Source organism: Poecilia mexicana, unplaced genomic scaffold (genome assembly GCF_051168715.1).
Source record: "Poecilia mexicana isolate PSO_F unplaced genomic scaffold, ASM5116871v1 scaffold_8, whole genome shotgun sequence".
Lineage (NCBI taxonomy): Eukaryota > Metazoa > Chordata > Actinopteri > Cyprinodontiformes > Poeciliidae > Poecilia > Poecilia mexicana.
Genome location: NW_028263377.1, coordinates 729,021 through 741,816, shown reverse-complemented (window position 1 = coordinate 741,816; position 12,796 = coordinate 729,021). Strand labels below are relative to the sequence as shown.

The 12,796-nt window shown below is 38.2% G+C and overlaps 1 protein-coding gene across 11 annotated transcripts in view; it reads right to left on the bottom strand.

Annotated features, from left to right (window-relative positions):
- Positions 1–7,391: 7,391 nt before the first annotated feature.
- The window catches only part of hdac5 (histone deacetylase 5), a 97,002-nt gene continuing 91,597 nt past the window's right edge, over positions 7,392–12,796 (bottom strand). For all 11 annotated transcript variants that reach the window (XM_088007981.1, XM_088007989.1, XM_088007988.1 and 8 more), the window contains one exon: positions 7,392–12,770. In XM_088007981.1, coding sequence (XP_087864107.1) covers positions 12,731–12,770 — 40 coding nt within the window. In that variant the 3' untranslated portion in view covers positions 7,392–12,730. The remainder of the gene's footprint in view (positions 12,771–12,796) is intronic.

Genomic DNA, 12,796 nt, shown 5'->3' with positions numbered 1-12,796 from the left:
TTTTATTTCAATGTCATTTGTGGATGTTAGAGCCTCATTTTCAACAGTTTAGCTAAAGGTTATAAAAGGTTATTATTTTGGAGAAAATCTCATCAACATTAATATTTCCACTAAATAAGAGGCAAAAAGAAAAAAAAAAGTTTGATAAAGGAAAAGCCTCTCAGACTCTGAGCCCAAAAGCACCAAACTATTTTTTTATATTAGACAATTAATTTAATTTCACATAATTATCGCGGTAGAAGCCATTTGTTTGTTAAATACTTAATGAAACATATTTACCGTGTTTGATGTTTGTTGTAAATGACGTATACTCGCAGACGAACGAGATAATTAGTCCAAGTTTGTCATTTATTGAACGTTCAGAAACTACAGCGGCTGTGATGAGCCACAGCAAAGGTAAAACAACCTGAACAGGTGATCAACTCTAAACCACTCGCACCTTTTTACTCTTTATCATTTAAGCACACCCGTTGCCATGGCAACTGCCTGCGCTCCACAAACCGACCAGAGGTTACGTTAAAAACATAACATTTAGTCCGTTACGATATTATGTTTGCAGGTTTGATTTATTTTTGCGATCATTAAAAAGCCTCTCATGAACACAGCGGTGGTTGATTAGTTCATTTTAAACTCATGTTCTGCTAGTTATTTTGGTAATGGAACCGAAACGCACAGAATTGCGCAACACCTTGTTGAAACAATAATTAGAGATTATTATTGTTGTTGGGTCATTAATTTGAACACATTTTATAAATGTTGTTGTTGTTCTTTAATAAAGTTATGAACGTTTTGATAAGCCAGTCAGAGGAGGACCTGCTGGTCTCAGCGTCCTGGCGGCGTTCAGTTTGTCTCCTAATGCCGAGATCGACTCAAAACCTTCCTCTATCGACATATCGCCCCCCTGCTCTAGCAAAGCAGGAAGAGTTCAGAAACAATATGAAATGGGAAAAAAAGCTATTTATGAACTGATTAAGTCATGTTTTAAATTGTTCTTGAAAAACTAATCAGTCACGGCTGCACAGTGAACCCAATGATTCTTTACAGCAGACAGCCGCTCCCCTCTCTTGCAGGTACTGCGTACCCCCACTAAATCTTTTAGGGGTACGCAGTACCTGAACGTACCCCACTACTTTCACTCCTGGAAGAGAGTCAATGCTACAGATGTCAGGGGGAAGAGCAGGCTCTTTTCTCCATGGTGCTGAGACGGACAAGAGGTTCGCTGAGGTGGATTGCCTTGAATGTAAACAACAGGATTTTAAATTGATTTCTGAATGTAACAGGAAGCCAGCGAAGTTGTAAAATTGGAGCGATGTGGTGAAATGAGGCCATTTTGGTAATAATGCGAGTAGCAGAGTTTTGAACCAGTTTGAGTTTACGGATAAATTTATGAGGCAGAACGATAAGGAGAGAATTATAGTAATCAATTCAAGAAATGACCAGACTGGATGGAGCGAGCAGGGAAAGTGGTGGACGAATTACAGAGGTGGAAGTGCGCAGACCGGATAAAATGTCAAGGCAGACTTCCCTTTGTACGTCAAAGAAATTTTGTCATAATGTTGGTCTGTATGGCAGCGATGGCTGGAGCAATTCTTGCTCTTCAACTGACATTTTTCTTGAGAAAAATAATTCAACTTAGTCTGATACCCAGAAAGGGTTTTGCTGACTGTGCTTGTCTTGTGGCCAGAAGAGGAGCAGCTCACAGAGGCTGCAGACCTCCACACGGCCGTCCCGAGATCAACTCCCATCCTCAGTTCCCTTGCTGGATGTTTCTTCCCACTTTCTCTCTGACTACGGTTGTATGAGGGCCTCTAATGCTAAAAATACAAACTACAAAAAGACAGGTTTAGGGTTAGTTTCTGTGAAAATAATTCACCAGAATTATTTTTGACAGAATGGCAGCTAATTTTTACAGCTAATATGGGCTGATGCTGATACTGTATCACATATATCACTGGGCTAAATCTTTAAAAAGATTGTCAACTCCTGCGAAGTTTTATCTGAAGCCCCACCATGTTTTTGATTGGATATTTTAGAAATAAATGTCATTAATGTCCTGTCCATGTAAAAGAAGTCATTAAATTATGATTATGATTATGATTAAGAAAAGGTTGATTGACAGCAATAAGACCCTCCTCCTGACTCTGGTTATTTTTGACTAGGAATTATGATTCTTCATAATTTTGCCTTAGATAACAAAACAAATCTGCTGGCATGTCATTTCTTGAATAGTGTGAGTATTATTAGTAGTTGCAATGTTAACCTTTTTTTTCAGTAATTGTATATTACGAGATGCATAATGTTCTAACAAGAACCCATGCGGGTGCAATTAAATTACCATCATTTGGTTAGACAAATATAGTGTTTATATACAGTACCTAAATTTGTTTTAATATAATAAGTATTTAAATATTTTATAAGCATAAGAATCTCTAACATGAACAAATGTATTGGCTCAGACACTGTCTGACATGTTTAACAACCCAAAACTGCACTGCCTGGTTTTTGCCTTCTAATGCAATTTCCCTTGATTCTCATCTCTCTGCGGTGCTCTGTCTAGGATTTGTCCCATTGTACTTGATTTCTCAGAATTTCATCCTTGCCAATTAGCGAACAGAAGGAGGATTTGTAAACCCTCTCATATATTCCTGTCCTATCCATCAGAGGGTGGAATGAGTTTCCACCTCAATTATGTGACAAGAATGAATGTAACAGAGTGGTGTGACTACAAAAATAACAATAGCTGAAAAAAAATATTTGTGAGACAAAATATGGTAGATATTTGATTTTGTGTCATCTGAAGTAATTAATATTGTATTTTTTTAACACATTTACATAATCATTGGTTATTCAGTGAAATAATTAAGTTCAATTAATTTCAAATATTGTCTCAATTATATATACTTTGCTCTAGATTTAAAAGGAAAATTCCTTCATCAAAGTTTATAAAGTTATGCATACTGCATAAATGGACTTTAAGTTTTTGTCTCAGCACATAAAATTAAGTATTTTATCTTTGGATGTTTTCACATCCACACCACACCTTAAGACAAGATGACTTCATAGTCCTATTATGTTTTACTTGAGTTAGTCTCTAGTGGCTAAACAGTGAGAAAACCAGTTACTGTAGTTCTTATAAGATGTTCCCCTGCCTATTGTTTTCTAAGAAGCTACAGCAGAAGAAAAGAAATTTGATTGAAGTCATAGCATTCCATTCATGCTTGACACTATGAGTCCTTGTCTCAACTACATATCCTGGTTTGAGAAAGAGCATTATATATCATATCATATCATATCATATCATATCATATCATATCATATCATATCATATCATATCATATCATGTCACTGAATGTTTAACCTGGAAAATTATAGTTTAATATGTGACTATTTTTGCAGGTAAGCTTAACTGAACTGTGCAACATAAAGGTGCAAATTTAAAATAAGAATTGCAACATTGTTAAAAAAAAAAAAGACTTGAAAGGTCTTGAAATTCCAGGTTTCAGACTTGGGCTTGACTCAACTTTTGCCTGTCTTGACTTCAGACGTAACTTGACTGTCTTTACTTGACACTTGACTCGGGACTTGAGGATAAAGACTTGAGACTTATTCAGACTTGCAAAGCACTGACTTTGTCCCAGCTCTGCTAATATTACTTAAAACCTACGTAGGGATGCTGGAGGTTGTGGATTATTGCTCAGCTTTTAACTCCATCAACTCCTGACAAGTTGACAGAGCGGCTAGAATCCCTGGTACTAGGAGCAGGACTGTGATCGGGACTTTTTAACCAACAGACCCCAGCATGTCCAAAACGACTCTCTTACCTTATCCGCAGTGACACTCAGCACAGGTATGGTGTGCTGAGTACAAGACTCAGGCTGTTTCCTCAGCCCCATCCTTTACTTCCTGTTTACGTATGACTTCAAAGCTACCCAGAAACAGTAATGACTTGTCCAAATATGTGGATGACAAAACTATTATCTGCGACAGCAAAGAGGGAGCCTATAAAGAAAAGGTTCAAAAGCTAATAATATGGTAAACTAATAGTGAAGGGAAAATGACCTCATCCTGAACACCAAGAAGACAAAGGAGATCATCTTGACTTCAGGATAAAGAGGACAATGCATCCCAGGCTGAGCATGGATGGTGAGCAAGTGGAGCTTCAGATGAGAGGATCTCACCTGGAGCTTCAACACCAAATAACTTACTTTAAAAAAAATCCAACAAAGACTCATTTTTTCTGAGAACTTTCAGGCAGTGTGGTCTGTCTAAGGAGTTGATAACCAGATTGTCACTGGCTTAATGCTGTACAGTGTAGGTACTCCATACTGCTGTACAGCAGCAGACAGGAAGAGCAGTTGCCAAAAAACAACACAGTAGATCATCAAATCCCATTTGCCCAGAATTAAATACATCTACTCAGCTCACCTGTGGGCCTTTGTAAAAACCCTTTTCACCCTTTTCTCCTTCCTACAGTAACTTTTACAAAAAATATTTTTACTGTCAGAACTGGAAAACAATGCGATGAATTAGGAATGGAAAAGTGGTATGTTTATATAAGTTATACTTCATCATACTCCTTTTCAGACTCATAGTCACAAATTAGTGGTGTGTTTCTATGTAATTGATTATGTACTTCATAGAAAAGTGTTTTATTTTACACTTGTCGGTGAAAAGTTTGTCTGAAATAAAGTATCATCATCATCATCATCATCATCATCATCATCATCATCATCATCATCACATATTTGACAAAGTTGCCACCATGTCATGACAGTGTAATATGAGACAATCTATAAAAATAAAGCTCTTCCACCTCTTCCCTGAGCTGCTATAGCCATCTGAAAAACTGCACCGCTCCTAGTCAAAAATAACCAGTCAGGAGGAGGGTCTTATTGCTGTCAATCAACCTTTTCTTAATGCTAATGGCAGAGAAACAACTTAATGTTCCAGGAAAACTGTTTACCTGCTGTCATTGGTGGGGATGCTAACTAGTCTGAGCATTCATGGCAGGTTCTGTTGGGGTGAAGCAGTTGTATCATAGCAGAGAGACAGGGATGGGGGGTGAAGAGAAGGGGTGTGAGCAGCAACTATATGAGGTGATTGACAGATCTAAGACCCTCCTCCTGGCTCTGATTGGTTGTTTCTGACAGAGTAGTGTATTAGTTCACATGATAGCAGGTCACAGGGAGATCGCAGAGGAGCTCAATTTTTTTTCACAGATTGTCTGTCTTAACACTGTCAGGACATAGTGATACTTCTAACAAATGGGTGATTTTTTATTTCCATACTGCAGCTTTAAGTAGAGTGCAGGAGACAGTCATGCTGAAGATCCTGAAGGACTATTAAAAATTTAAGACAGAACTGACTGTACATTTATTGCCTTTTAAAATTATGAATTAATATATTTGCTTTTAACCATTTCTTTTTATTTAACTGTAAACTTTTATACTTTGATTGATTTTGCACTTTTTTGTGGCAATTTTATTAAAATGAAAGCAATACAATTTCACTATATTGCCTCCAGCATACAATGACAATAAAGTTCTCTGTCTATCTGTCTAGCCAGATGGATGTGTGTGGTTTACATCTTTTCATGTGGTCTAATAGCTAACTATCTTCCTATAAAATTCTCCATCTATCAGACTGTATGCAAGGACCCCAGCGCCACTGACATGCAAGTTACCCGACTGTTCAGTCCCTGTACATCAGAGGAGCAGCTGTAGAGATGGTCTCCAGTTACAGGTACAAAGGGGAAGCATATTTCCAGCAACCTCACCTGGAGTGCCAACATGTCACATCTGGTCAGGAAGACCCGCCAGCGTCTCTACTTCCTCAGAAAGCTGCAGAGAGCTGGTCTTGGTAACTCAGTTCTGAGGAGCTTCTATCGTTGTGTGGTGGAGAGCGTTCTCTGCACCTGCATCACCATGTGGCACGGCAGCTGCACTGCTGCTGAGAGGACGGCTCTGCAGAGGGTTTGTGGACTGTAGGGAGCAGCCTTCCCTCCACCATGGACCTCTACACACTGTGATGCACATCATGAAAGACTTTACATCAGAATCAGCCTTTGGCTTTATTCACCTCTCTTTCCATGAAGACTTCTTGCAGCTAACCCTGCACTTCTCAGGTAAATAGTAAAGGTTATCAATAAATCAATGGAATGATTTGAGTGAGGAGCAGTTTTGGTGTCTGCATGGTTGGAAATATTGTATATTTTGTGTTTTCCCCTTCAAAAAATAGTTTTTTGGGGGCTTTTTTGGTTTGTTTAGGACAAAAAGCCAAGTTTATCTGTATAGCAGCAACAATGCAGTTCAAGGAGCTTTACATAACAAAATAGGCAGAAAACCATAGAAAAGATTTTAAAAATGAGAAACTTCATACCTCTGGGTTGATCTGAAGTTTTTGAAAAGATTTAATGCAGTGATGGAAACGAAAATAATTATTTTTATTGCACTTTTATAAGATGTGCTATTTTAGGTCACAAATGTAAAAAGAGTTCAGTTTTTGTTTTTTTAACTCTCTTTACCCCAAAAATAATGCATAGGAATCAATATTGTTACGTTTTGACCTGGTCAAAGTTGAAACACCTGCATCAGAATCATTCCATTTTGCTATTTATTTTTGAAACATTTTGTGTATTTTGGGTTTCAAAAATTATGATTTTTTCAAACAAAACAGGCAGAAAACATAAAATATTTTGACAATATGAAAAACCCTATATCTGTGGATAGATCTGAGCCAATTAACAGTTATTTTTTGCAATAGTTTTATAAAGTGTACCATTTTGGGGCAGTGTATTCCCAAGGTTAACGCTTGGGGCTCAACATAGCTGCACCTCCTGATCCTGGATGTGAAACGGAGAAAGTTTCACAAAGATTTTCTTCATCTTTGTGGAGATGAACTGATGATGCTATGTTAAGCCTGGCTTCATCTCTGATCCTGCATTGTGTAATCCTGCTTTTGTGAAACAGCCCTCTGGTCTTTTCCACCTGGTCAGTCAGTAATCTCAGGGTATGGTCACTTCTGAATTTGAAGAAAGCAAGAAAAAAATCTGATTTTAAAAAAATAAACTTTCCCTAATTTAGCTAACAAAAATCATCCTAGCTATGTGAAACAGAATATTTAGTCTGATTTATTGTGAGATGATGGGGGTAATGTTTTAAATACATTTTTACCCAGTCAAATTCAAATCAAATTTATTATCATCCTTATTCAACATTTTCAAATGAACTCCAAAAATAAATACATAAAATTCTAGACAATTACATGCAGGGACACATTTAAAAATATGGCAGGGGATCAAATAATTAATTCCACCACTGTAACTTTAGCTGACAAAAAACAATTTGAACTAAAGCGCTTCCATCACAGCAGATGTAAACACAGACAGCAGCAACGGTCCGTGAATTGCTTTATTGAGTTTCCAGACAAACTTAACAAGCCCACTTTAAAATATTAATAAAAAAAAAAAAAGAAAGATCATCACAACAGTACAGTGAGTGTTTTAAAAACAAAAGGGCTTCGTTAAAATGTCAGCAAGCCCCTAAATTTAAACTGAGTGTGAAGAATCGCAATAGTTACTTTCCCTTTTTTAAAGATCTTGCAACATAATCCTTCATCAGGACAAGGAGCAAAAATAGGTTGAAACTTCAAAAAGTAGCATTTATCAATATTTGTCACAGTAACAGATTGCTTGAGTAGCATGTATTGCACATGTGTACACAAATATGAACTTTATTTACATGTGAGTCAGAGAGAACTAGACAGGACTGTTGCCAACAGCAATCTGCAAAAGAAAAATGAAATCATGGATGGAGATAATTCAGGAATGTGTTTGTGATAAGTTCCAACAACAGCAACAACAAAAATAAATGCTGTCTTCTGAAAACTCTTCCGCGGTAAACCTGAAGAAAGAAAGCAAACACAGAGAATGTCTTCCTCCCCAGAAACTGGGAGAGAAGAGGCAGAGAATGAAGCTCCCTACCCAAAGCCCGGGCATCCAAAGTAACCCCCCCAACACGGGCTTCACAGGACACAACAGCTACACCACGGGCTCAAACTTGAAGAAATATACAGGATCAATTGAAGTAGCAAAAGAGTCAGTGTGTATAGCAACATTAAAGCTGCGAAACATCTTCACAACATTAAACACTTCTTTCAGTCGATCCGCTTTTTCTCTGCATTCTGTTTGTCAGAAAGAAATGTGAGCTGAGAGACAACATGTGCGTAGACAATGTGTGGCAACCACATTTAGGTTTAGTGGAGTTTTGGTATCAGTGAACTAATATCATAATACACTATTAAGTTAAAACAATAAATACATGTGAAAAGTGTTGGTTTCCATTTGCAACGGTTCATAGAAATGTCTCAGGTTGTGGTGACAGCACACCTGGAAATGATGTATTTTAAAACTTTTACACTGCAGTTTCCTAAACAGCCATAAAGTGTAAGCAAATTCTCAGGAAATGTCACATTTGGCATATAAAAGCTTTTGACTTCAGGAGACATGGGAGGGCTCAACACAACGTGGTGATAATTGCTGCTTGCTCATCCACATCACTGTTAAAGGAATAGCTTGTAACTTTTGAAGTGAGGTTTTGTGAAGTTATCAGTGACACTTCTCTTACCTGGGCTGGCCAGAGGTCACAGCGAGGTTGTAGAAACTTGAAGGACATCTTTACCCAGACAGACACTTCAAAACCACTCAAACTGAAAATGTTTCCATCTGTTGGACACAATGCTGGGTATGTGCTCTTTTAATAGAGATCAGAAAGCTTGTTCCTGTCTTCTAGTTGTCATAGCTGAGGCTGCCAGCTACATCAGTCAGTCAAAGTCTGCTAAGAATGATATCAAGCTCTGGATTTTGTGTCATTTGTGCAGAGAGATCAAATATGTTCCAGTCCTTTTCCAGGTCTTATACAGAAATGATCCCGCTCAAACAGCTGGCTGCCTCTGCCAATAGCACTTTGCGCCGTCAAATGGATGTTTTTTGACTGAGCTAACAGTTTAACTTGGTAATATATACTGTATAGGGTGATTTCTCAGTGGGAAAAGCAGTCGCCTTGCAATAGGGAAGTTGTGAGTTTAAGTTAATCTTCCTTCCCCATCACATGTCAGTTTTTCACAAATGGATGATTATTGGCATTTGAGTATTTTAAGTTGTTGAATTGCAATAATTTGCTGCAACAATGCTCCATCTGACTGTTAGCCTTCTACACTCTTAATTGTGTTTGAGGTCTCAATCTGCTGCCTCTCATCAATCAACTGTAAAGTTCACAAACGAAAGGTTAACTTTGCTTTTGAGCTGCCAATGGGATTAAGAATGATTATCAAAACCTTTCAGTTGTTTGGGAACTTTCTAGGCAGATGTGCTACATGCAGCCTCAGAGACTGTTGTTCATTTGTCAAAGCAACAAACTCAACTAAAGTCTTCAATATCTAAATATCTACAAAAGAGTAAATATTGATATTGCTAAATGGATGTTACCCAAAGGTAGAAGTGTCTATTGCAGCATGCCTAGTTAAGTGACTTCATGTGAGCTTCTCTATGTCTCTATATAATGTTTTTACAGCACTGCTTAATGGATAGGTCCAGCTCTAAGGTTTTTTAACTTCAGGAGATGATGGGGTTTGTCAGTTTATGAAGTTACTCATTTCAAGTTACAAACAAGAACTGGTATGTTTAAATAATAGTTTGATCCAAGGAAGGACATGTTTAGTAGTTAGCATGTAACCAACATGCTAACTACTAAAGTTAGCATGTTGAAGGTCAACGTTCAACACAATGTTGACCTTCTTTTTGACCTGAAATAAGTAATAATGGTTTGTCATGATTATTTTAACATCATCTGGCAGCTGAGCCACTCGTACATGTGCAAAACACACTGAATGAGGCACAAACTCAAATTAAGGTTTTTAGAAAGTTAACATGTTTCCAAACTATTCTGATAGTTTAAAGTCCTTTTAATGAGAGGCCAGTGAAAGTGGCAGAGAAATCAGTTTGTTTGTGGTACAGTGTACCACAGTCTCTAATCCTTCTTTAGAGGCTGTGGTTTGTAAGAAGACAAATACACTGTTCCCCCTGCTTACAACAAAGACATATTCAGCTGTTTAAAATCATTTCTGCTCTCATGAGGAAGTTGTGTGGAAACTAGCACCACCACCACTGCTCTTTTCTGAATGTGTACAGTCAAGCTGTGAGGCTGATGAAAACTCTGTCTCTGAGCAGAGATTCTGCACGAAGATGGACAAAAATTCGTCCAAAATGTCCCAGTAGCTAGCCAGGCTGGCATGGCATGTCAAGAGCATTCAAGTTAATGCTGTCTTGAAACTGCACCTACTCCTGAAGAATATTACTGAAGCAACCCATTGCAGACTGGTTACATGAGCAGATTAACCAGATGATATCAACTTGTTATGCTTGTGTTATTCTATAATCAAACAACAAAAGCTGTTTAACTTGATCTCATTCCCTTTCAAAAAGGGAATGAGATCAAGTTAAACATTTTTGTTCAATCGTTTTCTGTAGTTATCATAACAGCGATACTGTGGTATTTTTACTCAAACTGGTTACATGATAGCTCATGTAGAATGGAGCAGTATAGACGTTACAGCTGAAGCCATAGTACCAGTCTGGGGTCCAAGTCAATACAGTATTTGGAACAATTTTATTATTTAAAGTAATTAATTAATGAAAAACGTCTTGAGAAATCTTTACAAACAAGAATGTTAAAAACCAAAGTAACCTGCTGACTATGGATTGGTGCCCTAACTGTTTTTTCACCTACTTCTGCCTTCACATAAGGAATAAGCTAAAATGGTCGCTATCAAACTCTGCATTCTTTATCTTTTGTATTATTGGTGACCCTTTTCACAAAAGCTGTTTCACTATACTTGCAAAGCTTGTGTGAAGTTTTATACATGCACTAACGAATGAAGACATTAATGAGGATGTGTGTTCTACTTTAAAAGGACTAACTGCTTGTAAGAAGTTTATTGACACAAACCCTACTTTAAAGGACACATTAGTTTTCTGTCTATTGTGGGGAGGAAGTCTGAACATTGCTACCATCCGTTTGTTCCCTCATTTATGCAACATGTCTGGGAGTTAGGAACATTCTGTGAAGATCTGTTGGAATACAAAGACACAGTCACTGGACCCACCTACTAAGCCAGTCATGACCTTTGATTTGAACACCTCCTGTGTGTAGATGCTGCTGCCTGCCTGAGGAGGGCAGTACAGAGCAGTGGTCCTGCCAGAGGAACCTGAGCGCAACATTCTCCTCCAAAGAGATTCAACATCCTATCATCTCTTGGCATCTGTAAACAAACAAACAAGCAGGCTGCGGTGACAGCAGGTGCCATCAAGCCGTGCACCAACTTTCTGTCAAATAGCCAAACTTTTAAAACACCAGATCCTCAAATAGAGTATATTCGTAAATCTTATCTGATTGAATAAAACACAGTTTACACATTATTTTTGCTTGTCATACAAAAAGAGAAATTATTCTGTAATTTATACATACATGTATGTACAGATATGTAAAAACAAACCAAACTACAGATGCTGTGATGTTGCTATGCGCAACTGAATGGTGGACAGTATTTACAGCAAAAGGAAAATATTACACTCAAAATGAAAAGTAAAGAAAGGGTGGTAATTGTGGTATTTTAAAAAGTGCCACAATATAAAATTCTTTTTGGAGGATAGAAAGGGGTGGGACTCAGGTCACATGACTCAACAGAAACAACAAAGTGAGCTTTAAGGGCTGCAGTATAATGTCTAGTTTTGTAGAAGATGAACTGATCCTGAGATTGTTTCCTCAGTATCATTATATTACATTAACTTCAATAATAACACTCAGATGAGCTTTTTGACAAACATTTCCACTGGTACAACTCTTAGGAAACACCAAATAATTATTTTGGGAATACCTGGAAAGATTACAGCTTATGAGCTCTTCTGATCCCCTCTGCCCATCTTTGTCACAAAAAAAAAGAAAAACTAAGGCATTCAGATGATGAAACAAATATACACTGATCAACTGAAACAACAGCAGTGTATGTGCGCTATCTGGCCGGTTCTTCAGTCCTCTGTGGGCTGCTTGGTTGGCTGAGGTGCACTGGCAGTGATGTGTGGATTCTGATTGAATAGTTTGTGTTAGACAGAAAAAAGGCACCTAGAGTTCTTGCTCTCCCGCTCCTTGTAAAACGGGTTACCCTTCCAACAAGCGACTACTCGTTTTCTCTGACAGACACAAGAAGACAAGTCGTCAGCTTGTTGTCGGACATTTTGACCAGATAAAAGGTTTTTATTTCCACAGTAAAAGTCCCTCAGTGGAATCAGAGGAGTAGGTAGGAAATATAAAAGAAGAACGACTGGACAAGGTTCAGCGATGCTGTATACAGGTAGTGTACAGAAATTGCAACCTTGCTGACGCTCCTCGTCTTTGGTTTCCATGAAGATGCGAACAAGTCGTCTGCGAATCCTTGGATGGATGAACCAGAAGAAAAGAGAGGCGCCCCTGTTTTGTACAGGACTTGCCTTTTCCTGCCTTACTTCGATGTTCTCAGCCAATCTGAGACCTCCGCAACAATTCAGTTCCACACTGCGTATGCGTATATGTGTGTGTGTTGGTGTACATACACACTCTGTGGAGGAGCAGGAACAGGAGGACAAGAAGGTGCTAGAAGGAGGTGAAGGTGTTTTTGGGTGCTTTAGGTCAGTTCCTCTTTACAACACAGGCTCTTCCTCCATTGGCTCCTCTGTAGACCTGTAGAAAGTTAAGCAGTCAATCAC